Below are 27,960 nucleotides of genomic sequence, written 5' to 3' on the forward strand. Positions count from 1 at the left end.
CATTATTCATCACAGTAGCCTATAGAATTAACTGGGAAACAAAACAGTGTGTCCAGTTTGAGGCAAAACAAAAAAAGTCTAATTTGTGTCAAAATGCAAAGAAATAAACATGGAGGGTCATCAGGACTTGACATGTAGCCTACTGCAGATTATCAACGAGTCACAACAGGCATTAGGCAGATTTTAGAAGAGATTCGCCCTCTTCTTCATGTCGTTACGTTTCCACAGTGGAAGTAAGTCAAATTCTTGAAAGTCCATGCCGAAGATCTCAAAGAATGATTCCGGGGATAGGTGACGCTGCAAAGGAAAGCAGGAAAGGATGAAGTGAGCTGCAGAAAAGCTGCATATTTTTGTTCTTTGTTGCATTTCTTATTCTTTTAAGGAAAACCTTTCAGCGTAACAGTCTGTTCCGTGTAAAGAAAAAAGAAGCATCACATTCTTTTCTCAAGTTACTCTACCTCCAGTCTCGTTCTGTCAACATCCTTGGGAAGCTTCACTCGTCCTCTACTGTTAACGGCGAGCAGTTCATATGGGTAGACCTTCATGAAACAAAGACTGGTTGAGAATGCTTTATGAGGTGATCACCACACACGCTACACCTAAACACAACCTTCTGTACGCTTACACTATGAGATATTACACGGAAGTGGATTAGGGCCAAAAATTTTGACTTTATTCAAAAACACTATTCTTGTGGCCCTAACCCTCTTACGTACTATGGAGACACGAGATGGAGTTAGAACACTGTGTACCGTGCAAATATGTATCTTGTATAACCACCTCACAGTTGTCATGCATAGTAGTAGTCTATATTGTACTAGCAGTGCTTTAGCCTGCAGGGAAAAACATACAACCTTGTTTGTTTTAGCTTTTGTCTAAACACTCAATGTATTTTCACGAATGCTGTCATAAAGAAAGGGTGATGATGAAGTCGTCCTTGAAAACTGCATGCTGTCGTTTGTATGCATTATTGTTATTCTTGCATGCAATCTTTCAAAGGTGCTTATAGGTACAGTACAGAACATAAGACTTGGCATTGAAAACCCAATCGTCAGAATAAATGTCGGCATTGTAAACCATGGATAAGTCACATTTGTACATTTCATATGTTGCAGAAACTTTACGCTTCAATTTTCAGTTTTGTTTTGCGATAACACTGTGTGGTTAGGTTTAGATGTGTCGGTGAAGATTCTCAGTCATCCAGGTCATGGTAATCTTAGTGCTATATCGTAGGCAACTGAACTTTCTTGAGTTTCTTGAAGACATTTCGCCTCTCATCCAAGAAGCTTCTTTAGTTCTACGGAACTGAAGAAGCTTCTTATAAGTGATGTAAAGGTCTTCTTAGTTCTACGGAACTGAAGAAGCTTCTTGGATGAGAGGCGAAATGTCTTCAAGAAACTCAAGAAAGTTCAGTTGCCTACGATATAGCACTAAGATTACCATGACCTGGATGACTGAGAATCTTCACCGATGAGTGGGTCAGCGATCTCAATGCCTCTGTAAGGGTTCACACCCAGACAGAGTTTAAAGCCTGTGACTCCGCACCAGTTTCTAGAACTGACGAAGTCCCTCGGATGCAAGACGAAACGTCTTCAAGAAACTCAAGCAAGTCCAGTTTCCTACATATAGCAGTTAAGATTAGGTTTAGACACAAAAAACACTTGGTCAGGGTAGGTAAAGATCATGTTTTGTTTGCTACAAACGCAGCTGGAAATGTCAGGAACTCTTGTCAAAAAAATACCCAAAGGTCTCACACCATCCGCCATCACATCCTCCTCCTTATGCTCCTATCTGAACTGCATCACTTTAAAAATGTTGATAACATACATATGAAATGTACAAGTGAAACATATCTATATATGTTTGCAGGAATGCCAACATTTTACTCTGGTGACTGGGTTGTGAGAGCTCTCCTCTAGTACCACATGGATATATAAAACAATACTTGCTTTTGGTTCCAACAAATTAGGCATAGAAACTCCTCTGTCCATTCGTGCTAATGGATGACCGTCATGGAGCTATGGGGTGAAGCAAACACATGCAATGGGAAAAATTTGATGGCGGGATTAAACACTTGAAGTTACTGCAAATAAAGTATATTTATAAAATGTGCGGTTAAGAATTTTGAATTGAAACTGAGTTGAATGTGTATTTGATAAAACATGCTCATGCAGACAGTGAGTCAAGGTCAGGTCTTTGGAAGTGCAGTAAAGCAAACAGGGAGAGGATTTGAGATCATAAAAAGTTCTTCTCACGTACCTTAAAGTCTGAAAAGCAGGGAAAAAGGAAAAGAAGAAGCAAAACAAATTAATTTCTGGAGAATTGTTTACTGAGTTAATATTATAGTGATGAACGACATCCATGGTAAATAATAAAAATGTCTACTTATGTACCTCTGAATCTGTCGCTGCTGTAATGGTAGAAATCAGCTGACCGTGGCTTCATGAGAAGAAGGAAAACAGAGGAAACATTAAATCTATTAAAGTGCTGTAAGATGGACAAACCTCATTTAGTGTGTGAAATATAAACAACCCAGGAAGCTGGCTGGACCTACTGAACTACAGGAATGTCACTTACTAGCTTTACAGAACAATGCTAAAGAGAGAGAGAGTACGTTATCAGTGATGTCGCTCTTACCGGATTGAGGCCATTGCGACCGTATCCAGGCAAAGAGGTTGTTTGGGATGTGGAGGAATTTGGATCTATGTGTGAAAGTGAAACAGCAGACAGATTAGCTCACCGTGAGGCGGCTTACAGTCAGACTTGGCTCTTTGCCAACATTAGATCAGACTTACTGAGTAGAATATACCTCGCTGGATTTTATTTTTAGCCTTTTGCTAATTGTTCCGTAAAACCGACTTCTTAGTATTGCTCTATTTTTACATTTATAACAAAATCTCATAAGTATATTTCAGACAATGAGAAGAAATCAGTGTAACAATGTACAAGAATAACAAACATATAATTTTAGAAGATACAACTGAGGTAGTGATCAGTAGCTTTAAAAATAAGATTTAACTATAGTGTTAAAATGAACTTAAATATAGAATATAGAAAGCTTTGTTGTCATTATATATTGAATATAATAAGATTACAGGTGCCACTCCATTAGTGCTTTTAAAAGCAGATAAAACATGACATACACACAGCTATATAATAGCTATAATACCAAATAACAAAATAAATAAAAACAATAAAATTCAGTGGTTAAAATATTGCTCATGATTATTGTTTGTTTAGTGGTTTGAAAGGTTAAAAAAAAAGCTCATATTGTACCTTGTTGTTTATAAATTGGAGGCCTCCTGTACATGTTGAAGCCTTCGTCTGCTGATAGAAAAGAAAGCAGCATCAGCAAATAATTAATTTCTAAATATCACACAGCAGAATCGAAATAGCATAATGTTATATACTGTTAGTAAAACTTACCGCGTTTACGTGCACTTCAATAATCTGATAATCAGAAAAACCTGGTTTACATGATTCAGTCCTTCAGTTGGATTTCTCCCCAAGTACATGACATAAAACTCAAACTTCCTGTTACAGTAGGTACTCATATCCTTGAAAAACCTTGAAAAGTATGCAAGTCATATATTTGCAGAATAAAGCACTCATCATGCTGACAGTTTATATTCTTACAGTACTGTTTGTTTTTATCATTAACAAATACATGTGAGAGCATTCTAATGTGTAGTTTATCAATGTGGAGCCAATTTTACATACTTTGGGTAGATTCGGAGTAAAAGTACTGCAAAGTGCAATATACAAGTGTATTGTATATAAACGTGTCACACAAAGTGCATAACATATAAGTAAGATAAAATAAAAGTGACAATTTAAACACTGAGAATATAAAAACATATTATTTTATGTAAAATCTTTATCTGAAAGGAAACAAAAGCTGTCAGATTAACGTAGTGGAGTTGAAAGTACAATATTTCCCTCTAAAATGTAGTGGAGTGGGAGTATAAAATAGCAAAACCCGAAAGAAACCAGATTAAAGGGTATACATGCACCGAATAATCTGACTATTGGGGAAAAAGCTAGATGTGTTTATCTGATTTCTCATAATCAGATAATGGCTTTTATCTGATAAAGCCTATTGGATTATGCTGTTTACATGACCACTTGAATAATCAGGTAACTCCAGAAATCAGATAATGATCGGTTTATTAGTGTGCATGTAAACGCACTCATTGTCAATTGTTTTTGTTTTTGTCAAGTGTTAGTATGTCATAAAAAATTTAATAGTATAGTCTGCCATGGAAAAAGTCATAGTGTGTGCACTTTTCCTCAGTCATATGCTTGCTCCCCCTCAGTCATCAAAACTTTAAGGTCCCCTGATCTATGATTTTTGTGTCAAAGCGCTTTAAAATGGTCAGTTTAGCTGTTAAGTTTCTAAAAATGTCTCCTCCTCCAAACCTCTCCTTAAGGATTAGGTCACATGGGTGTATGGTGAGAATAGTCCCTCCCTATTTTGAATAGGTGATAACAGCCCTGATCTATGTATGTAACTCTCACTCACTCAAAAAATTCCCAAAAGGTTAATCTCGTGTACAATAACTGTAGTGACCTTTACATCACTTATAATTAAAAAAAGAAAAAAGAAAAACCGGCCAGCCGTGCAGAAAGGTGATGCCATAATGAGTGTGCAGCACATTTACAAAAAGCAAGTGCCGTAAACGTTTTCTAACATACACTTTAATTTCATGCAGTTGTGGAGTTTCAGAAATGATCATCGAAATCATTTTAAGACTCTAACGTGCCAAATCAATGAATATAAAGACTCTAAATAAAATGACTACAATCAAGGCTGTGTGAATTGTTAGTGGGTTGTGAGTGATATTCAGTTCCAACCAAAAAACACATGCCAGCGATTACTGGTCAGAGCTTGTCATATCTCAAACACACACACACACACACACACATACACATACACATACACACACGATAAAACACTCTTTAGAAAAATCACAGCGCTGCTATAAATAGTCACGGCTGCTGAGGGTGAAGTCGGGAACAGGCACAAGAATATCTACTTATTTAATCAATCAAACCAGTTTTATAAATACCTCCTTTGATCTAGATTTACATGACGGATTATTTTTTTAGTGAAAGATTTTAGGGAGCGGTGGGAAAAGAAGGTAGAAAAACAGGAAAGAAAATGCATGCTCAAAATTAATGGTACAGTGTGTGTTTTCTGTATGTCAAACAGACTGCTGTGCTGTCTCCTACAGTAAAATAGGATATGAAAAGAGTCTGAGTGGGCGGCCGACAGTCTCTGATCTTTGACCACTAGATGGCTCAGTGCATCTGACAATAAAGAGAATCACATCTCTGCGCCAACCTCCCTATATAGTCCAACTCTGCACCTTCAGCCTGACCACAGTCCCTGCAGTTTAGACTATAAAGTGATGGGTTTGCTAGTAAATGTAAGTGTTTGATGAGAAATATAAAAGATAACAAAAGCTAAAGGATGGGGAGAGGGGGTGCAGAAAAGGGTGTCAGAAGAGCAGGGATCCTTACCTTTGGCGTGAGGGAGAAAGTGATGAAATAAAGGGGAAGTGGGGCATGTGTCATTGTTGCCAGAGGATAGAGAGGGTGAAAGCATCAGTCCTGGTTGTTATTCCAGGATAGAGGTGAAGGTGGGAGTTGTGGAGGTAGAGGAGATAAGGGACGGTGATAAAACAAAGGAAATGTGAGCAGAGGGAGGCTAATATCTTCACAGAGGTGATAAGAAGATTGAGGTAATCTTACTTTCGTGCGCTTTTCTCACCTGGTCGGTGGAAGTGTTGCGGTGATCTGGACAGACTTGGAGTATAGCTGTGACGATTGTACTTTGCATGAAAAGATCCATGGCTTGATGATTTTGGTATGCACTTTCTTACTTCAAAACTCTCCTGGAAAGAGGACACAAAACCAGTGTGAAATGCAAAACAAATTAAAAGTAATAAGTGTCAATAAGTGTTAAATAATTTTGGCTTTAATGGGGGGGTTGGTCATTAAAACACATATTTACCTCTGTGGTTTCAGATACGTTTCCTGGTGACTAAACCAGAACGACAGAAGAAAAAAAATAAATGTATGAACAAAAGAGAAACACAACATACACCAGACATTTCAGGTGAAAACCTTGTATCTCCAAGCTTGTCTAAAATGAAAAAGGAAGCGACCTTATTCTAACCACTACGCATCTTTGAAAATATGTCATAAAAGGAAGACATGTATAATATCATCAGTTCTTTAATCTTTCAGCTGAATTTGAAAAATCAACAAAGTTAGACTTGTGAGGTTTTCACATGAAGACAGACATGGAAAGTAGGAAACAAAAAGGTTACATTATAAAGGTACCTTTAGTGTTTTGTGTTTTTTTTTTAAGTGTAGTGTTTTTTATTGTTCTCAGTAGCCTGGCGCAGATCATTAATTAACGCTCAGTGACACAGTAAATAGCAACAAACATTAAAAAACAATACTAAGTATGCAAACATTTTCTGATAGTATTATAAGCTGCTCTCCATAAAAGTCTCAGCCAGATTCTTAGTATACTATAAATGTCCATTTCCAGCAATGTGATAAAAAAGAAAGATCCTGCAAGTCATTATAATGAAAAACTTTCACAAAATAATGACTTAGTATCTCAGTATAATGACTTAGTATCTCAAAACAATTACTTAGTGTCTCAGAGCAATGACTTAGTATCTCAAAAACAATTACTTATTATCTCGAAATAATGACTGTGTCTCAAAACAATGGCTTAGTACCTCAAAACAATGACTTAACATCTCAAGATAATGACTTAGTACCTCAAAACAGTGACTTAATATCTCAAGATAATGACTTAGTACCTCAAAACAGTGACTTAATATCTCAAGATAATGACTTAGTATCTCGAAACAATGGCTTAACATCTCAAAACAATGACATAGCATTTCAAAGCAATGACTTACTTTCTCAAAACAATGAGTTGGTATCTCAAAAAATGACTTAGTATATCAAAACGATGACTTAATATCTCAAAATAATGACTTAGTATCTCAAAAGAATGGCTTAATATATCAAAAACAGTGACTCAGTATCTCAAAACAATGAATTAGTATCTCAATAAGATGACTTAGTATTTCAAAACAATGACTTAATATCTCAAAACAGTGACTCAGTATCTCAAAATAATGGCTTACTATCTCTATAAGATGACTTAATAAAAATGATAATGACTAAGTATCATGAAACAATGACTTAATATCTCAAAATAATGACTTAGTATCACAAAAAATGACTTAGTATCTGGAAATAATGACATAGTATCTCAAAATAATGACTTAATATCTCACAATAATGACTTAGTATCACAAAAAAATGACTTAGTATCTGGAAATAATGGCATAGTATCTCAAAAATAATGACTTTTTGTCTCAAAACAATGACTTAGTTTCTTAAAACAGTGACTCAGTATCTCAAAACAATGACTTATTATTTCAAAACAATGACTTAATATTTCAAAACAATGACTTAATATTTCAAAGCAATGACTCAGTATCTCAAAACAATGACTTAGTATCACATAATGACTTAGTACTTCATAACAATGACTTAATATCCCAAAATAGTGACTTAGTGTCTCCGAACACTGACTTAGTATCTGGAAATAATGACTATGTATCTCAAAAATAATTACTTCATACCGCAAAATAACATAGTTTCTCAAAATACGGAGTTATTATTGTTTCTTATTATTTTGAGATACTTAATTATTTTTGAACTACTAAGTTATTATTTTGAAAAAGTTTCCCATAATAATGACTTGAAATTGGTGGAAATGGGCTTTTATAATATCCTGTATATCAGCCTAGATCTGGACTAAATATTGTAAGTGTTTTGTTAAGGTGGAAAAGTTATAACCCAGAAACACACTTAAAAAAAATATATGATCATTTTTCGCAATATATGTCTTTGCATTTTCTCACAAACACAGTCAAATTTCAGAACAGCGAAACAAAGCTTTACTTGGTTTGACTCATAAATCAAACCAAGAGAAAGATAACACTGAAACAATGACACACAAACATGTTACCAGATACAACTCGGAGCATTGAATGGAGTTACCTCTGCAGGGCTTTGCCTGTCCTGTCTGTTGCCCTTGTTGTCCAAAGTAGAGGAGCTGCCGTTCACAGACTTATAAGATATCATATCAGGATGCTCTATATCATATATAGCCTTGACTCTGGGAATGGCTGCTAAGTCTCGGTAATCAATGATCTCGTTATCAACTTTTGCCTGGGACCAGAACGGGGGGGGGGGGGGGGGGGGGGGGGGGGGGGGGTGAAGGACACAGAGGTTGAGAGATAGAAGGAGCAGACAGCATGGGTTACGTCAGGTGAGAGGTCAAAGGTTGCTCATTACATGACGTCAGGGAGGAATGAAGCTTTAATCCCGCACCATCTCAATGCTTTGACTTTGGCACATGAAGGAAGGTTAACGTTATAATCTGTGGCCTATTTCAGATTCACTACGTAAATTATTTCTCAAGTATTCAAGTATAAAACAGGTAAATAGTTTATGGCTCATAGTTTGTGGTGTTTTAATGGGATTAAAGTTTCTTTATTCCACACAATGAACCAACAACCTATGGGTCATAATAGACTGGACGGAGGAAACAAAAGGACACCGAAAGCACCAAGTTGTTTTTATAATCATACTCAATCTGAATTGCAGATGAATTCAAATTGATGAAGCAAATAAATCTAAATTCCTGTTCAATATGTGGTTGACTTGAAAACAATTTGAAGGCTCTTCATCATTCAACCACAATTGAAATCACGTTTTGCTCTCACAAGATAAAACTAGTTCCGATCAGTCAAGGTAAAGTTGAAAAAAATATATTTACAGATTGATTTTAAGGTCTTTTTTCCACATTGGCTATTGTCCTAAAGGTTTGCCATCATTTATAAAAAGACACATCTTGCAAGAGGGACACTTTGTCCATGCGACTCCCCTGTATGAATAAAGGATAAATGAAATGTAAATCAAGCCACGGTGAATTGTGCACCATGGAAGGTGGTGATGTCGTCACCAGGACTTACACAGATGGTTCGACCAGGACTGCCTGGAGTGCACGAGCCTGGCCTGGAGCAGGAGCTTTCAGATGATGATCTGGTGGGCTACAGGGAAGAAAAAACAGCTGGGTTAGTCTGACATCACTTCCTGCTCAAGCTCAGGTGTTGATAGGCAGCTTCCATTGTCATATCAGGTCTAGTTTCCCTGTCTCTCATGTGGGTAAAAGCAAACACGAGGTATCATAATGCAGCGGTGTGCAGTGTAGGCCTGGCATCATGCAGTTTGTGCATTGTCACGTCCTTTATTTCAGCCAGACTTTTGTTTTGCATAGCACTAACACACGTTGGTGTATAGTACTAAAAGTTGTGCAGGTACAAGTACATGGCAGTGGCAGTATATAACACAGCCAAGCATGCAAGGTCAACACCAAAATTACATTCCTAAGTTGTTTTTCACATGTTATACACAGGGGCGGAGCCAGACATTGTACATTCAAGGCTCAGCCCAAACCAAGGTAGAGCCTACATCCTGTTTTGTATGTGAAGCCCCTTCTAAAAACCCACTAACACCCGCTAACATCCAGCTTTTGTATGTAATGGAAAGACAGCAATTGACATTCACACCTGGGTCAAATGTCTCTGCAGTAGTCACGGGTATTCATTGGCCCTGACTCTGATCAGCAGTGATGGGAATCCAACACCCAGGTGAATGTGCTAATTTTAGCCCCTTTTACTGGTGAGATGCAATGACGCCCCACCACAAAATACCATTCATCTCCGCCCAAGCAGCGCTCAAACGTCGTTCCAAATGAGCCTGTGCCACATTTTAAGCCGAGACTGATTAGGTAAGAGATACACTGCTCAAAAAAAATGAAGCGAACACATTAGATCTTGATGAACGAAGTATTTAAGTTGAAATCTCTACTGATGTACATTGTATAATTTGTTGAGGAGAAAATGGTGTAACAGTGGAAACCAAAATCATCATGACATTTATCACGACACCCTCATAATGTTACTCAGTAGCGCGTATGGTCCCAGCATGCCTGTATACACTCCTGAGAATGTCTGGGCGCCAGTGGTAGACCTGCCAATTCTGGTGTTCTCTGGCAAATGTCAATCAAGCTGCACAATGCTGGACGGTGAGCACAGGTCCTACTAGAGGATGTCGGGCCCTCATGCCATCCTCGTGGAGTCTGTTTCTGACAGTGTAGTCAGAAACATGCACACCAGTAGCCTGCTGGAAGTCATTTTGTAGGGCTCTGGCAGTGCTCCTCCTGTTCCTCCTCACACAAAGGAGTAGATACCCGTCCTGCTGTTGGATTGATGCCCTTCTACGGCCCTGTCCAGCTCACCTCATGTAATGGTTAGTCTTCTGGTATCTCCTCCATGCTCGTGAGACTGCACTAAGCGACAAAGCAAACCTTCTTGTGACTGCACATATGGATGGGCCATCGTGGAGGAGCTGGACTACCGCTGCAACCAGACTGAGCTGCAGGTACCACCTCATACTACTACCAGTAGTGACAAGGACACTACTGGGGGTTGTCTTACTTTTGCCTCTCCATTGCACCTGTTGTCACTTTCATTTGCACCAAAGCAGCTGAAACTGATTCACAATGACTTGTGTTTCCTGAACAGACAGATTGATATCCCTGAAGATTAACTGACCTGGTGTTATACTGTGACCATTAAGTGTTCCCTTTTTTTTTGAGCAATGTATACTATAAAAAAAGGGAACCACCACCATCACGTTCTCTTCTTCATCTTCTGTGGAATTTTATGGCGGCTAACATTCCTATGCATTGCACTACCGCCACCTATTGGACTTTATCAGTTTTGCAGTGCAATCATAACATTTTCATTGTCCTCCATGCTGCTTTCTACTGTTGACTACTCTGTTTTCCGGCCTGTTCGTGATGTCAAACATGACACATTTGGTGGAAAAAGGGGTACAAATGTTAAGGATGACTCATTTCCACTCCTGCCTCTAAAAAGAGGCAAAAATGGTCACTTTTTTTAAAGCTACATATCATAGGTAGGTAAGAAATTGGCATAAGCAACATTACTGATCTTGAAACCTTTTTCGTTTGACTTTGCTGGAGTTCACAGAATGAATGTTCAGCTGACAAATCTGCTATATTCGAATCCCTGACAAAATAATCTCGTCACCCAAACGATTCCAAGTAATTGTGGTCTTCAATACTCTGAATTTATTTAATATCAATTACATTAGATGTCTTTAGGGAACAGCATAGTACGATAAACAACATGGACATGCATTATTACCTGAATGCGACAAAGGTAAAAGATTCAGGACTTTTGAGAAAATATTTTGGGCTAAGGCCCCCTAAGCCACCCCTTCACTCCGCCCCTGTTTTTTTTGAATAAAATGTAATTACTGCACATACTATATACTGTACAGGTGCTCCACAAATTAAAATCTCGTCTTTATAATTCTTGGATGGAAACATTTAAATAAAAAAAGAAGCTTATTCTGTGTATCAAAAGTGTCTTCTTTTTGCTTCCTTGAATTAGCGCACAAGCTCTAACTGGCCAGTCTGGTGGGCAAAGTGTTGCATGTGAAACAAGCAGAGTGCAGTTAATCTCAAGGTGTGAGATTACAGCCTGCTCACACTAGAAACCCATCAGTGCAAACGGCGAGCCCGCTCACAATATTAACCTTCAGTTCATGTGGGGGGAAATAGAAAGCAAGAGAAGGTGTTTTTGGTCTGCCGACCTGGGAAGGAAGAGAATGTGTAAGGACAGCGACTCACACAGATATCACACTCACATCCTCATTAAATAGCAGCAACACCAGCTGGATATTTACAGGTATTATAAGAAGTTATGTAGATATGATATTGTGTAATGTCATGCCTTGAGTTGTAAACTGCCTCGTAGACACATTAAATTGCATGTGACATATAGAAATAAAGTTACATGTTAAGTTAAAGAGGTATTACCATGTAACCATCCTCAGTTCTGTTGCTGTCTCTGCAGTCTGGGTGCCAAACTGTTGATCCTGTAATAGCAAAAAAATCACAGCATGTCATTCCACTCCATGTATTCATCCAAGCCTAAATACATATCATCACCATGAATGCACTCTCTCACACTGACCTTGCAGATACATTTCTTCACCTTCTGTGAACATTTTGTAACATCGGCTGCACCTTGCACAGCTGGGGTGATAATGTTTCTCCCCTGCCTACAGCAGACAATGAGAAATGCAAAAGCATCAGACTTTGGCCTAATTACCAAGAACAAAACTGAACATATAATACTTCAGGCCAGGGATTCTCAATCTTTTGAATGTGGGGACCTGCTTCAAAAAATCTCCTCAAAACACGTTTTAAAACATAAAATACTCTTCATTCTCACCTCTAGGACTTTTCCAGTTATAAACTTCTGACATGCTTCACACTGCACCCCAAACTGAATCTGGTAGTCCCTCTCACAGTACGGAACACCATCCCTGAAAGATAAGACTTTTGATATTAAAAACTTTTCTGTGTATTAGTTATGATGAGTGCTGGCATAATTTCTAATTCTAAACTTTATTGTTAGGAAATGTAGACTCAGATGAGGGAAGGTAAGGAAAGAATTATGAGAGAATTGTATTTACTTGCTGATATATTCTCCGCTCAGCACCTTCCTGCAGGCTTTACACTTGAAGCAGCCAAGGTGCCACTGGCCACCCAGCGCCAACAGAGCCTGGCCATTCTTGATGTCTCTGCCACAGCCAGAGCAGTCTGTAAACACACACACACACACAAATTGCCTTTATTTTTTTTATTCATGTTCTTTAATCCATATTACACTAAAAGTGTTGGGCCCAGCTGATCCAGTGATCCTCAACCTTCCTAATTGTTTCTGGATATACTGTGGATGGATTACTGAACAAGCCTACCAGGCCCAGGGGCCTAAATTGTCAGTGATCCCCTGGCTTCCACCTGCAAAATGTCACTCAAAGAGACATGTGCCGACCAGGAAGAGACCCAAAATAATCACAAAGAAACATAAGATGAATACAAAGAGACACAAACAACTACAGAGAGATGCAAAACAGCTGCAAAGAGACACAAAGAGACTCACAATGGCAATGAAAGGGACCAAAACAACCACAAAGAGACATGAAATGAATACAAAGGGATGCAAAGTGACCATAAAGGGACCCAAGGCAACTACAAAGAGTCTCAAAATGACTACAAAGAGAAGCAAAATGACCATGAAAAATACCAAAACAATCACAAGGAGACTCAAAATTACTATAAAGGGATGCAAAATGACTAGGTATACAAAACAATCACAAAGTATCTCAAATTGACAACAAAGAGACTCAAAATGACTGCAAAGAGATGCAAAACAACTACAAGAGACCAAAACAATAACAAACTGACACAAAACAACTAAAAGGGACTCAAATGGACTACAGAGGGATGCAAAATGACTACAAATGGACACAAAGCAACAACAGAGGGTCTCAAAATGACTACAAAGGGATGCAAAATGACTACAAAAAGGGCATAACAATCACAAAGAAACTCCAAATAACTTCAAAAGGATGCAAAAATGACAACAAAGGGACTAAAGAAAACTACAAAGAGACTCCAAATGACTTAAAAGGAATGCAAAATGACCACAAATGGACACAAGGAAACTACAAAGAGTCTCAAAATGACTACAAAGGGATGCAAAATGACTACAAAAAGGGCATAACAATGACAGAGAGACTCCAAATAACTTCAAAGGGACACAAGGTAACTATGAAGAGTCTCGAAATGACTAAAAATTGATGCAACATGACTAAAAAGGGATGCAAAATTACTACAAAACGGGGCATGACAATCGCAAAGAGACTCAAAATGACTGCGAAGAGATGACAAATAACTACAAAAAGACCAAAACACTTATAAACTGATACAAACAACTACAAAGACACTAAGAATGACTACAAAGGGACGCAAAGCAATTACAAAGAGACTCAAATGCACTACAAAAGGATGCAAAATTACTACAAAAGGGCATAACAATCACAAAGAGACTCCAAATATAACTTCAAAGGGTTGCAAAATGACCACAAAGCGACACAAAGCAACCGCAAAGAGTCGGAAAATGACTACAAAGGGATGCAAAATGACTACAAAAAGGGCATAACAATCACAGAGAGACTCCAAATATAACTTCAAAGGGATGCAAAATGACCAAAAAGCGTCACAAAGCAACTGCAAAGAGTCTCAAAATGACTACAAATGGATGCAGAATGACTAAAATGGGATGCAAAATGAGTAAGTGACTATGAAAAGGGGCATAACAATAACAAAAAGACTAAAATGACTACAAAGAGATGACAAAAAAAACAAAAAAAAGACTAAAACAATTACATACTGATACAAAACAACTATAAACAGCCACATAAGGACCACAAAATGACACAAAACCACAGAGAGATGCATGAAGACGACAAAGAGATGCCAAACAACAACAAAAACAGACTAGACATCTATGAAATCTGTGTCTTGCTCCTAGGTGGTGGGGCCTTCTACATGTCTGTGGCCAGGGGGCCATTGTCTCATAATCTGCCCATGAGATAAACATGTAAAAACTGAATTATCTGAGTTGCAGTTTCCTGTAGATTTTTAAAATAGGGACCTTTCTGTACAATCTTAGAGACCTCTTAATCCACAGGCTTTCAGAATCTATTCATCTTTATCTTATCTACTGATGTCAGGTGGATAAGATAAAGTTAAGATAGAGAGTTTAGTTCTATTGTATCTCTTAGTCTGCACTGAGTCCCTGACCTGGCAGGATCCCAGGAGGATGATGGGATTTTTAAGGTAATGTCAACTCAGCGTTGCGACCACAGCTGGACAATGTTCAGTGCATAATCCCCTGTCTGATTATATCTGCATGGGATCAAAGTCTTGGATCTATTTATAAGCTTTGTTAATAAATACTTTTGATGTCAACACGGGATCAAATGTCCTGGCTCACTAAGAGAATAAATCATACAAGAGTGCACGTACTACTGGAACAGCGGATGTTATTAGGAGTTGGAGACATGGGTCGGATACAGCGCTGACAGAGGCAGTCCTTTCCACTGAAGGTGACACAATCCCCAGCAGGAAAGGGCTGTCTGAGAAACGGAGACAGAGACAGATGTAAACCATGCAGTTTAAAAAAAAAAAAAAGAGTTAGTCTGCCTCCAAAATCTTTATTTATCTATTTCTTTTTCACAGTTACTTGCAAACGGTGCACACAAAGCAGGCTGGGTGGTAGGTCTTCCCCAAGACTGTGACCACCTCTCCCTCCACAAATTCCCCACAGTTGTTACAGAGCGTGCCGTGAAGCCTCTGGAAGTCCAGCGGGCAGAGGTAGTCGCCATTCTTCATGAAGAAGCCGCTCTGAGCCAGGTCACAGCCGCACACTGCAAACAGACAAGCAGTCATACAGGGGGAGATATGTGACAACAGAAAACATATTACATATAACTGGAACCGCTCTGGACTGGTTTTCTTCATATATAACCAACAGAAAACTTTTTGTCACCATTGGGGAATATTTCTCAAAAACTGCTCAGTCAAAACATGGAATACCACAAGGATCAGTTTTGGGACCTGTTCTGTTCACCCTGTACATGCTACCCCTGGGACAGATTATATGTCATCACATCATTTCTTTCTATAGCTATGCAGATGATACACAGCTCTACCTGTACGTTAAACCCCCTGACACCAGTAAATTTCTCTTGACATAAAAAGCTGGATGTCCCAAAAGTTCTTAATATTCAACTCCGTTCTCATCATTGGCCCTGAACATATCTCATTTCTCCCACTGAAAACCTCCTGAACAATGAACACTGAAGGAATTTAACCGGGAGATGTTTCAGCTGGTTGCAACCTGCAATCTTCACCACTAGATGCCACTAAATCTCCCTAAGTCTTACAAACTGGACCTTTAATGTAGCTTTAACGAGACAAACACATGACAATTTACTTAACTTTGCTTACTTGAACACTTCCATTCTGCAATAAATTCTTTTTAAGATAAACTTTATTGTCCTAAATGGGTTTAGGTTTTGGGCAAAACAAGGTATTAAAATGCTCTCATCTCTTTGTTACCTTATATTTTTACCAACTAAATTTTTGAGCCTATGATGGAAAGAGGTCATTTTAGAATGTAACCCTTTGATTTTTTTTATTTGTCTACAGGTCTGCTTATATTGCTGTTTGCCTTATTTATTTTTGTTTTTATTGTGTGGTCTTTTATTATTGTGTAAAGAGGTTTGGGACAAAATACTTGTAACTTCTTAAATTATGTATTTACTCTTTATACATTTATTTATTTTTGTATTTTGGGTCAGTAACTTAATTTTAAAGTTTAAATTGTCAACTTTTTTTCAGGCTGTTGTCATTGTAGTATAAGCCAACAACAACATATATGTAATCCATCAAAGACATGAGGTAAATCCTATTTATGCTGTCTGACCTCATGATCCTGTCATGGTTTCTGAGGTGTTTATGTGTTTGACAGGTTAATGACAGCAAGGCAGTGTTTGGAGTCATCCGATACCACACAACCCGCTTCCGACTCTGACCTTCTGAACCTGCCACTACATAACACATAGAGATGCCAAGGACAGATTTATGCTGCTCTATTCCTGTCTGACTTAGACTTACAACGTACATGGGTTTTATTTAAAAAAGACTATTTTTAAGCCTGTAAAAAACATGCACGGACATGTGTTTACTTTGTTCTAAACCCCAGAGATTGATTAATGGAAATGACATACAGATAACTTTAGTGATTAATGTTTATCTTCTGATGTTCATAAATGGATAAAGTGAGTAATTTGTCCTAATTATAGGCTACTAATATACTATTCTTATCAATGGGGCAATTGTTTTTCACTTTTTTTTGTACCATAAAGTTTCATTTATTTAGATAAAACTTGATAAAGGCTTATTTTAATTCACATTTATTCACAGTGAATCACTTTGAGGCAAATTCTAATTGAGTAAAGCCCACAGAGTCCGTCGATCCCCACGTCTTCCCACTGTTAAAATACTGCAGGCATCTCTGCTCTGAAAGTCCCCTTTGTTCCCCCTGCGCTGTAAACACCATCACAATGCGATGAAAGGGCAACAACACGAGAAGCTTGTCGCTTTCAATTAGTGTGGACAATGGCCCGCTGAGGAAATATGTTTTCCACGAAGCAAACTCACTGCGAATGACTGTCTGACAGGTTCTCACAACAGCCCATTGTAGACGCAGAAAATTGGGTAATAAATTGAATTTGATGGTGCCAGCAGGCTGACTAATAAATCTCTGGCAAATTCTGCTCAATTTAAAAGGTACCTACTGAAATAAGATGTTTTAATGCAACATAAGGACTCAAATGTTAATTGTGTTACTACTTACATGTAAAATTGTTGATACATTTGAAGAGTTCCAGAGTTTAAATTCTAAATTTAAAATCAATCCCCACCACAGTACTCTAATCTGAATGAAATGCGCAATTAGGCCTCTGATTACATTTATGTGAAAGAGTAATCTTATTTTTACTGAGTAATTTGGAGCAAAAGTCATGAATTCAGTCATGATAGGTATTCAAAGCAGCCTCCCATTCATCTCCACTGCACATGAGGAATTCTGCTCTTTGGATTCTCAAGTTTCTGTAATGTCCAAATTTAGACACTTATAGCCTACTATTGGGCTTATGAGACTATTCTGACTGCGGTGTGACTACAGGATAGTCCAAAAGTGTGTATATTGATGGTACTCACCCTTGCAGGTAAAGCACTTTACGTGGAAGTGGCTGCTCTGGACTCGCAGCACCTCTCCTTTGCACGGCTCCCCACACCTCAAGCACTGGATGACCCGCTTCCCCACTGGAGAACACGGGTGGCAGCCACCCTGAGCATGTAGCACTACAGGAGAAGGAGAAGGAGAAATAAATCAGCTCAGTCTTGACAAATTCATTATCATGTTTGAATATCAGCTTGTCATACAAAATGTCACTTTACATAGCCTGAAAATGCCAAGTCTTGGTCTTTAAAACATTTTTTGCCTCTTCCTTTAAACAAACAGCCACTCTCAGTTTACTAGGCTTTAATGAAACAAAATTTATGTAACTTTGCAAGTAGGCCTAGTATCTACAGCCTCACGTTTGCATCCAGAAAGCACTATCGACAAACATATCCACCTGTTGTTGATGTTTTATCATGCAAGGAAAGTTAAAAAGTTCTGGCAGATTTAGCAAAGCGGCTTGGTGCAGTAATGTGGGAAGACTAGAGTCTGCAGCCATGCTAGCAGCTCTGTGAAGCTGTATGCTATGGATGCACTTAGACATAGCAGTGCTTTTAGTGCTTTTAGGTAATGCTAAATGCTAGCATCAGCATGCTAGCATGCTCACACTGACAATGCTAACATGGCACTGTTTAGCAGCTATAATGTTAGCTGTGCTGAACATGGTAAACATTACTTAACACACTGAACTTGGCTAAATGGTAACAGGTAACTTTAGTATTTTTAACGTGGATCCTATTTCCCCATGTTTTTGTGTCCAAGTGATTAAAGGGAGCAACAGTTTTTGAAACTGATCCAGTACTGAATGACAGGGTTTCAGCGGGCAGCGGCAAAACATGTTGTGATATAACCACATGGGGCAGTTATGCACTGTCAATGTATGTGCATTAAAAGTGCTTGTTTTTGCTACTGACAGGCTCAGATCGTTATTATGACAGTCTCACATAATTATGGATCTATACATGCTTAAATAACAGTTTCTTTAAATGAAGACTGGTGGGTTTGGCAATACCGATTTTGAGGCTGCCTCTGGTTAAACAAAAAGGACCCAATCTTCAACAGAAAGGCTGACCTCTGTGGGGATCCTTTCCATAATGTTGTCAGACACTTGAAATAACAATCCTAGCCTGTCAGTGGCAAAACAAGCTCTTTGGAACATAAACTGATACTCAGTAAAAACATTTCACAAATTATTGTTCCAGTTGAGTGCCTCAGGGAAGACGTTTTTCTGTATGCTAAAGCTCCTTGGCATACACGCTGGTTCACTCATCAAAAAGCCTATGTGATTTTTCCACTGGGTTTTGGAGTATTGTAGAAAATAAACTCTGTGGCAAAGAGACATTTTGTTCAGCAAAAGAATCTTGACAAATAAACACCCCTTTCATGATTATTGAAGCCTAATTGCAATCACCAGAAGTAAAAAGCTAATGTTAGGCTATAAAGTCATGTTTCCACCAAGCAGTACAGTACAGCTCAGTTTGGTTCGGTACACATTTTTTTTCTGTTTCCACTGTGAAAAGTTGTGGATGGTACTAATGGAACCGTTTCGTATCGTCCCCATTTTTGGTCCCCTCTCTGTTGGGGTTCCTAGCACACAGATCTGGTACTAAAAGGTGGAGCTGTGAACACTGCAGTCTGTTGATTGGTCAATAGCAGATGGTCACTCTGCTCAGGGCTGAGCTGTGGCTGGTTTAAAGCCTCATGTAACCACTGCTCATACCGTAGAGAGTTTTATACATTGGTAAACTGTAAGTATAAAATGAAAGGATGTTTTGCTGCTGTAGACTGAAAAAAAAAACAAACTTAATTCACTGGGCGATTGGCGGCAACTTGTGGGCAGTTCCATTGGTACCATCCACAACTTCTCACAGTGGAATCAGAACTGAACTGAACCAAACCGAACTGTACTGGAATGCTTGCTGGAAACGGGACTTAAATGAACTTCACCATGGTCACATGAAGCTGTTGTCACCACCATAACAAGACTGTAAAGCTAGGCTGACCAAACGTCCTCTTTTGCCCAGACATGTCCACTTTTCACGTCCCATCCGGGGCGTCCAGGGGTTTTTTATAAACTGATGATAATGTCCGGTTTTCCGTGTGTTTGTGCGTGTGTGTTAGAGTGCGGCACGGGCCGCATATTTCTGAGCCCGAACCGAGCCCGACATTATTTAATGACCAAAGCACTGAGTTTGTGTCACACAGTTGTTACAATTTATAGCTACATTTTTGACCAAACCCGGCCCGACCTGTCGTGTACCGTCAGGCTCGGATCGCCAAACTCTAGTATGTGTATATGTCTCTATTGGGGCCTATCTGAATTTCTGTCTTTGAGAGGTATTATTTTGTAATATAACTGAATTTTTTATCCATACATATAAATTTTAAATATATTAAAATGATAAGGCATCTTTGAGTAAGCTGCGAGTATCATTTAAGTAGGCTATGTCATGGCTGGGCCGAGTGTCCTCTTTTTTGGAAATCAAAATATGGTCACCCTAGTAAAGCCATGTTTGGCGCGGCGCGGCGTGATGATGTTCTGTAGACTTATTTAGCCACTTGTTAGCAGCCTCCTCTTTTTAGACACATAGAAGCTTCTAGTTTCACAAGTGGGGTATTTACTGACATATTTTTTGTCGTAGAACAAAATATGAAAATCTCTTAAGCTGGTGTTAACCGCAGACTTTATTTCAGGCATCTAACCAAAAATCCATTGACTTAGAGACGAGGAAACCTTGAGTGTTAATATGTGAACTCATTTCCAGGTTTTTGTACTCATTCCTTGGGCACTCTATTAGTCACTTAAACAGAAAAACATAGAGAAATACAGAAGTCGCCCTTTAATGTGTGTAAGCATGCTAACATTTGCTACAGTAACAATGCTTTTTTATAGGCTACATTTAAAATTAGCATTGTTGTATGAAGCCAGAGACCCATGATTTTCACTGGCAACAACAGCTTCTGTAATCACTGTGCATTTGTTAAACAAAAAAAAAAACTTGAAACTCTGTTCATCAGAAATAAACACACAGTATGCTAGGCTAATTTCATTAGTTCTGCAGGTATTTGGTCACAAAGTACACATTTTCCTATACTCAAATTAGGTTTTATCCTTTCCTGCCTGAGCAGCTCATTGCAATACAATAGTCCCTCAGAAATGTCCCGTCAGTGCTTACATAACCGAACGTAACGTACAGACACGCTCTGCTTTGGCACAGAGACACACATACACACACAAAGACAGACAAGTTCACAAAGAAGCCACTATTTATCCTATTAGATCGCACAACAACTTCAGTAAGAATATTCCACGTGAAGTGTCACCGCTTGGGTGTCAAACCTAGTCTCATACTGTAACAAGAAGCTCCTTCCTTCTGCTTCTGTCTCCTTGATGTTTATAAGGCAGCAGAAGCAGTGGATGCCTGTACAATCTAATCACAGCCTACTTGAGAGGTCTTGAATGTGATTAGCAGAGGAGAGAGGGGAAAGAATGTGGCACGTTGAGAGCGCTGTGTCTCCCAGTGTGTGGACACGCAGCATACAAACAGATAAACGCACACACTAGCTTCAGTTTTCCTTTTTTCCATATCCAGTTTTGCCACAGAGGCAGTCAAAACAAATCAATTTATTAACTAGACAACAGCTACACTGGACGGTCTACTGTACCTCAGTTAATCTCAGCCACACAAGCATGAACGAGTTGTGTCTAAATTTATTTGACCCAAACACAAAGACTTCCTCACACGGCTGGAAAGGGAAATATTTCCTAAGCTGTTTCCCAACTCAGCCTCGTGAATACGAAGAAAATTGAGTCAAGCACCATCGGTATGTGGCCCCAAGTCTGCCCCCCTCGACAGGAGAGATTTGTCACTATGGTAACAAGCATGAAGTAACAAGCTAGATTAAGAGAGCGTGCTCACTGTAAATGATTGTACAGCTGTGAAGACAAACCAGTGAGCACAAAATGCAGTGCTGTGATGATTATTAACTTTCACTATAGGCCAGCTGCTGTGATGCAGACAGTATTAGTGATGATAGTGATTAGACAGAGACTAGTAATCCATAACATCCTGGAGCAGTCTACTTAAAGGTCCAGTGTGTAGGGTTTATGGGGGATATATTGGCAGAAATGGAATATAATATAATAAATATGTTTTCTTTAGTGTATAATCACCTGAAAATATGAATTGTTTTTGTTTTCTTTACCTTAGAATGAGCTGTTTCTATCTACACAGGTAGCAGGTCACAATTTAGCTTTCCTTGACATTCTTACCCTAGCCCTAATCAATATTAATTCTCCCGCCTAAACCTAACCAATCCGACAAACGAAGGCAACAAGTACTAGCCAATCAGAGGGACAGTAGGTCAGGTCATGCCTTCGCTATCCTAGGAAACATAAATTTGTGATCAGGTCCTTGTCTACAGTCCACCATGTCAACCCGGTCTCATTTCAAAGTCATCGAATGAGCACTTGGGCAGTGACTTGCAGCATCAGACACTGACGAAAAAAGCTGTCCTTTATTGTCGGCATGACGCATGGCCAGTTGACGTTATAATTTAACGGCACTCGATGGCGAAAGTCTGAGTAGGTTGGGTGTGAGGAATGGTGGATGTGTTTTTGTAGCCTAAACCTAAGGACGTGCCTTAGTAAGAAAAAAAAAAAAAGTCAATTGGTGGTATCGTACTGATGTAGTGCCTTTATTTTGAAAGAGACAGTATGTAAACAGTACATTTCCTGTGAAAATGGAAGTGTATTTTGAAAGAAAACAATGCATGGAACAGGCAGAATTTGACCCTGCGTCCCAGAACATCAACAACCAACACACCAAGGGGACCTGTCACGTCGTATCTGGACGTGGAAGGTCCATGACCAAACGTCGATATGTGATGGGGTCAGAGTTTAAAATGTGTTGGCCATGTTGCACTGCCATGTTTCTACAGTGGCCAAGAATGGACGAATCAAACACTAGCTCTAGATAGGGCCATTTTCACGTTCTCGCATTGGCTACCATAGTTAGCAGCCCCTCTGTGAGATTTTTTCAACATAAAACTGCTTTATTCAGTGTTTTACTGGTATTTTGGAGAGGAAGAGACCTCTGTGATAATTCGGCTCCTGGTAGAAAACAATGACCGCTGAAGGAATTCTAACCGTAATAAGTTTCAGCTGGGTGCAATCTGCAATCCTCACCACTAGATGCCACTAAATCCCCAACAATCGTACACACTCTCTCCTAAGACCCCGTGTCCTCATATGAGGACATCACATTTTGGGTTTACTGGACCTTACACTTCATTCTACTTAACTTTAGACCTGTTGTCCTTGTTCGTGGACACTTTTTTGTGCCATCTAGTGGTAGTAAGAGCACAATACAATAATTCATATAAAAACAAGATGGCAGCCATCTCTGCCAAGTTAGTCTGCAGCCGATCCCGACACAAAAGTAAACAAGGTCCAAAACCTGATCGCATTGTGTGGTTGAAACTTTCTATACTTATCGGGTCCTATTGATCCCAAAGAGCTAGGAGAAATTAAAAAAGCTTACCAACAAAAGTTAGGGTCTCAGGAGGTTAAGTCTCATAAGTAAGACAAGGAACAACTTCAGCTTTAGCAGACTTATGATGATGATGATGATGATGATTTTTGCCAGCAACAAACAATACAAATTTTACTGTGACTTTCCATTGACATAAAAACGTGATTTCGGTCACCCTGAAAGACGAGGGCTTTGATTACAGCAACATAATTAACATTTTGAGATCATTCCTGCCAATGGAAGATCAGTAAGAGAACTTTGTGTGATAGTAGTTGTATAAAATCTGATCTAAAAACATTTTGTGAAAGTAAGGATCATCTCTGCCAAACAAAACCCTAGTGGGAATATAACCCTTAGCCATGGCACTCCAACAGTGACTGACAACACAGCCAAACTGGCCTTTGTCCTAGAGCGCCTCAGATATTTGTTAATGAAGGAGCTGTGATGCCAAAATAAACCATCACAGAATTACTCTTACCGTTTAGAAATCTTTGACACTTTTGTTTTGTTGTAAATTGACTGATCTCCAAGAACAGGCTGTACTACATTGTACTGTGTGTATACAACAACACAGTATGTGTGTCGTATTATCCTGTAGCCTATATGTGTATATATAGTATATCCTATAAGTATATCCCTTGTATGCTTTTATTTATTGCTCACATGTGGGGCCTCCACATGGACATATTTTAAGAGTTCAGAGTTTCTTGCACTCTTTCTTGATCTCTCCCAGAATGTGAAGCTGATAGGGTGTCAAGTATTAGCAAATGGTAGATTTAGAAAGACAGCAAATGGAGGGAAACCTGAGACAGACAGCTAATCACACAACAACCCACTGTCTCCGGCTATGAGAATCTGCATCTGTGTGTGTACACGTGTGTGTGTGTATGTGTATGTGTAAGGAGTGAGGGAATGTCTATTTTAAGTCTTTTATGTAGATGTTTAAATATACCTGATTCTGATTCTATGTAAAGTACAAAGTAATGTAAACTATGTTTTATAAACTGTATGAGCCACTTAAGCAATGGACTATAATTTTCGCCATACAGTGAGATCATTTATGTACTTTTTGAATGACATTAGTGTGTGTTTGTTGTATAGGCTAAAAGCTTCATTTGCTCATACTACTGTGTGTGTGTCAATAATCGTTAATAGCCGTCTTTAGGGCTTTCAACAGATTTTTTTGTGACTATTCGTAAAGTCACCGTACAAGAATATCAGTGAAAATGTCAGGGTCATTTTCTGACACCAAAATAATCCCGCACAGCTTTACACATCCCATTTAGAAAGCACTTCACTTCATGTTAGATATTCTAGAAAAGCATCCACAGTGACTTAGGCATGTGTACATGCTTTGATTCAGAATATAAAAATGCTAAATACTAAATTTTGTATTATTAGCGCAACTTCAGGAGTTTCTTGAGGACAGCAAACTACAGTATCAGGATGTTTTTAATCTCAACAGTCACTAATTAAGTGGAAAGAGAATGTTTTTCTACAACTTAACTCCGACTGAGTTCACTGTTGCTGCAAAATACAATAATCAGTGTGAAACACTGCTTAATTCAGAAGTATTACTAAAATCACATGCTGCTCTTGACCTAACATGATGCTTTATGATGAGCCAACAGCTGTGCCTGCACTTTTCCCCACTTGGCAACCACAGTTTTTATCTCCGTATTCAGTTTCCAGGTTTGTGTAATATTTGAGAATCTTAAAAGATCAAAAATACAAAGAGTATACAATAAAATAATGTCATTTTGTTTAAATAATTCACACACCAGAGCGTTCGCAATATCAGCCAAGCCTCACAGATTATGACTAACATTAAAAACACTATACAATGCATAACACAAGAATATTAACTATACCTGCAGGAACAGTTAAGCAATGTCATAAACAATATGACCTTTAAAACAAATACCACCTCACATGGAAAGCCAAAAAACAAACAGGTAATGAGACCTGACAAATATGGTACACTCAACTCCAAGTTGTGTAAGTGTCTAAAAACATAAAGCACAAGCTGGCACACGTCCTTTCTTTCTTCTTCTGTCACACACACACACACACATTAAAACACAAACACACACACTCAAAAGTGTCTACCTTTCTCTTTCATGGCTGTTGGTTTCTGCTCGGCTGTGGGAGCGCTCAGTGCAGCGGATCAGAGTGAGGAGAGGAACTAACTGGACTGCTGGTCCAAGAGAAAGGGGGTGGTCCAAACACAGAGGGCAGGAGTGTGTGTGTGTTTGTGTGCTCAGAGAGGACAGCAGTAGGAGTGCCATTAAGCACTCTTGTGCCTCTGAACCATGACCTCAACCATGCTGAGCAAGAGAATATCTGAATGCCAGACATTTAATGCTGACAGAGCTGTGCATTATTATTACATATTCGTGTATCCATGGTAAACTCACACTATTGTGTCAAGCTTTTAAACTTCTTCACATGGTGATGACATTCACCTTCAATAACCAGCTCACTGACGATGCATGTGAAAATACTTAATGACTTTCTGTTCCTTTGCAGTAGTTTGCCATGATATTTGTTTATCTATGAAGGGACTGTTGTTCAGCAGAGATGATTCAGTGATTACCTTACCTGCTGTTAATATTTCTGGCTTTCAAAACTCACTGACTGAATATACGATTTGTCTCCTAATATAGTGGTTCTTAATATTCTTCATGTCAAGACCTGTAAATTGATACACATAAGGTTATGAACCCCCATTTGATAAGATTTTGCTTTTGGGACCTCCACCTTAAAAGATGAGTTGTTAGTGTCAATTACAGTTGAGGAGATAACAGTGGACGAAGTGAAACCAATGATCAGAATAGTCACTTTTATGACTCTTACTCACACTGGGCTCACTTCTATAGTGAAAAAATAGTGAAAATAATCTATTCCCCATTTTCCATTGACCTCCTGGACCTCCCTCAAGGACCCCTGTTTGAGAACCACTATACTAATACAAACACTTCTTTAGTCTGCATAGTCTTCCAAGGTTGCCCAGAGTATTGGATTCCTTTCGTCAGCTATACCATCAAATTTTAGCAGTCTTGGTGTTATTTTTGATCAGGCCATGCATTTGGATCATCATGTTAAATAACTGACCCAAATTTGTTTTATTCAGCTGGTGTCTCGACCTGAGCTAGAGATGATTATCCATGCTTTTGTGTCCTCCCGATTAGACAACTGTAATTCTCTTTTTACTTGTCTGAACAAATCTTCTCTGAATCATCTTCAAACAATCCATAAGGCTTTTAACCAGGTCCAATGGGTCAACTCACATCACTCCCATTTTAGCTTCTTTACATTGGTTTCCCATCAGGTTCAGGATTCACTTTAAGATAGTCGTTCTTACGTACAGAGCCCTCCGCAACAGTGATCTCCTCTATCCATGTATCGTCAGTAGGTCCCTTAGGTCTTCAGACCAGGACCTACTGGCTGGCTGCTTCAGACTCAAAGCTAAAGGTGATCCTGCTCCAACACTCTGGAACTCTCCTCCATTAGGTTTACAGTTGATTGCTTGATTGTATTTTGTGAAGCACTGCGTGAATTTCGTTGCTGTGAAAGGTGCTTTATTGAAAATATTTCACTATTGTTATCATTATAAGATACTTTACCTTATAAACAAGGCACAACATTGACGATAAAGGTTGTGTAGAGGCAGCAGTCAAATGAGACAAGGTCAAAGAGTTGACAGCAATGTCATGGATTACGCACATGTCCATACTGTAGTCGAAAAAACCATCAATATCTACTGAAATGAAGAACTGTGGTTACGAATAGTTACTGAGATTGGCTAATATCTTGCGTGTGCAACATCATTGTCTATTAGCTTGATTCCTACATGAAATTATTTTCAATAAAGTGGACAGAACGTGTTGCATCCAGTCATTATTCAGCATTTACCCTGTGGGAAATCAATGTCATGTGGTACGTCTACAAAAAACTGCACAGCCAAATTATAGGTTGTAATAATAACTTATCACCCATGGCAACTACATAAGGAAGTAGTGATTACCTGACATCTCTGCAGGTATACTGGCCAGCTTCTCACACAGGATGTAGTCGTTGGGGTTGATGAAAGGCAGCTGCTCCATCATGGACTGTTTAGGAATCAGGTAGAGAACCTCTGCGATTTCCCCGTCTTCAATAATCGACATGCGTCTGACAGAGTTCTTCCTCTTGACCCGGTCCAAAACCACCATTTCATTGCTGTGGCTGGAGCCGCAGATCCTGCCCAGGCTGCTGAGGTTGAGGAGGCCCGACATGCTCGTGCCGTCGAGGCTCTCGTCCACACAGCTCAGGCTGCAGATCGACTCCAAGTGAGAAACCATAAAGGAAATCTCGAGACGTTAAAGCCCTCTGTTGAATGTCAGGTATTACGTTGTTCTGTAAGACTGTGTGACTGACTCAGCGTGTGTGTGTGTGTGTGTGTGCGTGTGTGTGTGTTGTCCATCAGGCAGTCAAAGACTAACTCCTACCACACGCCCTATAAGAAGATTAAGGAAGGTGTATTTTTAGGGTTTATCTTCAGGGTAAACAGAGGATCAGAGTTC

At 39.0% G+C, this 27,960-nt stretch overlaps 1 protein-coding gene across 11 annotated transcripts; it reads right to left on the bottom strand.

Annotated features, from left to right (window-relative positions):
• Window positions 1–458: 458 nt before the first annotated feature.
• Window positions 459–27,763, bottom strand: LOC117247328 (actin-binding LIM protein 1-like). 11 transcript variants are annotated; one of them, XM_078163341.1, is made up of 19 exons: window positions 27,423–27,756; window positions 17,840–17,983; window positions 15,297–15,480; window positions 15,080–15,189; window positions 12,679–12,805; window positions 12,435–12,528; window positions 12,174–12,261; window positions 12,017–12,075; window positions 11,734–11,790; window positions 9,078–9,155; window positions 8,101–8,271; window positions 6,017–6,046; window positions 5,774–5,897; window positions 5,524–5,613; window positions 3,277–3,324; window positions 2,638–2,702; window positions 2,394–2,439; window positions 1,950–2,267; window positions 459–539 (listed from the first exon to the last, which is right to left on the bottom strand). In XM_078163341.1, exons 1-18 carry the CDS (start codon window positions 27,736–27,738, stop codon window positions 2,236–2,238), a joined length of 1,863 nt encoding a protein of 620 aa, XP_078019467.1. In that variant the 5' UTR covers window positions 27,739–27,756; the 3' UTR covers window positions 459–539; window positions 1,950–2,235. The 11 variants fall into 11 exon arrangements, with proteins under 11 accessions (XP_078019467.1, XP_078019466.1, XP_078019476.1 ...); XM_078163340.1 differs by having other exon boundaries at window positions 3,277–3,327; window positions 27,423–27,752; XM_078163350.1 differs by lacking the exon at window positions 27,423–27,756 and adding an exon at window positions 25,505–25,600 and having other exon boundaries at window positions 3,277–3,327.
• Between the last annotated feature and the right edge of the window lie 197 nt (window positions 27,764–27,960).

Source organism: Epinephelus lanceolatus, chromosome 21 (assembly GCF_041903045.1).
Source record: "Epinephelus lanceolatus isolate andai-2023 chromosome 21, ASM4190304v1, whole genome shotgun sequence".
Lineage (NCBI taxonomy): Eukaryota > Metazoa > Chordata > Actinopteri > Perciformes > Serranidae > Epinephelus > Epinephelus lanceolatus.

Coding starts and splice junctions, on each gene's coding strand:
- LOC117247328 (XM_078163340.1), bottom strand. CDS start 27,738: ATGGTTTCTCACTTGGAGTCGATCTGCAGCCTGAGCTGTGTGGACGAG. Junction 8,272..9,077: donor GTCCTGGTCGAACCATCTGT/GTAAGTCCTGGT, acceptor TTCTGGTCCCAG/GCAAAAGTTGATAACGAGAT. Junction 5,614..5,773: donor GCAACACTTCCACCGACCAG/GTGAGAAAAGCG, acceptor AATAACAACCAG/GACTGATGCTTTCACCCTCT.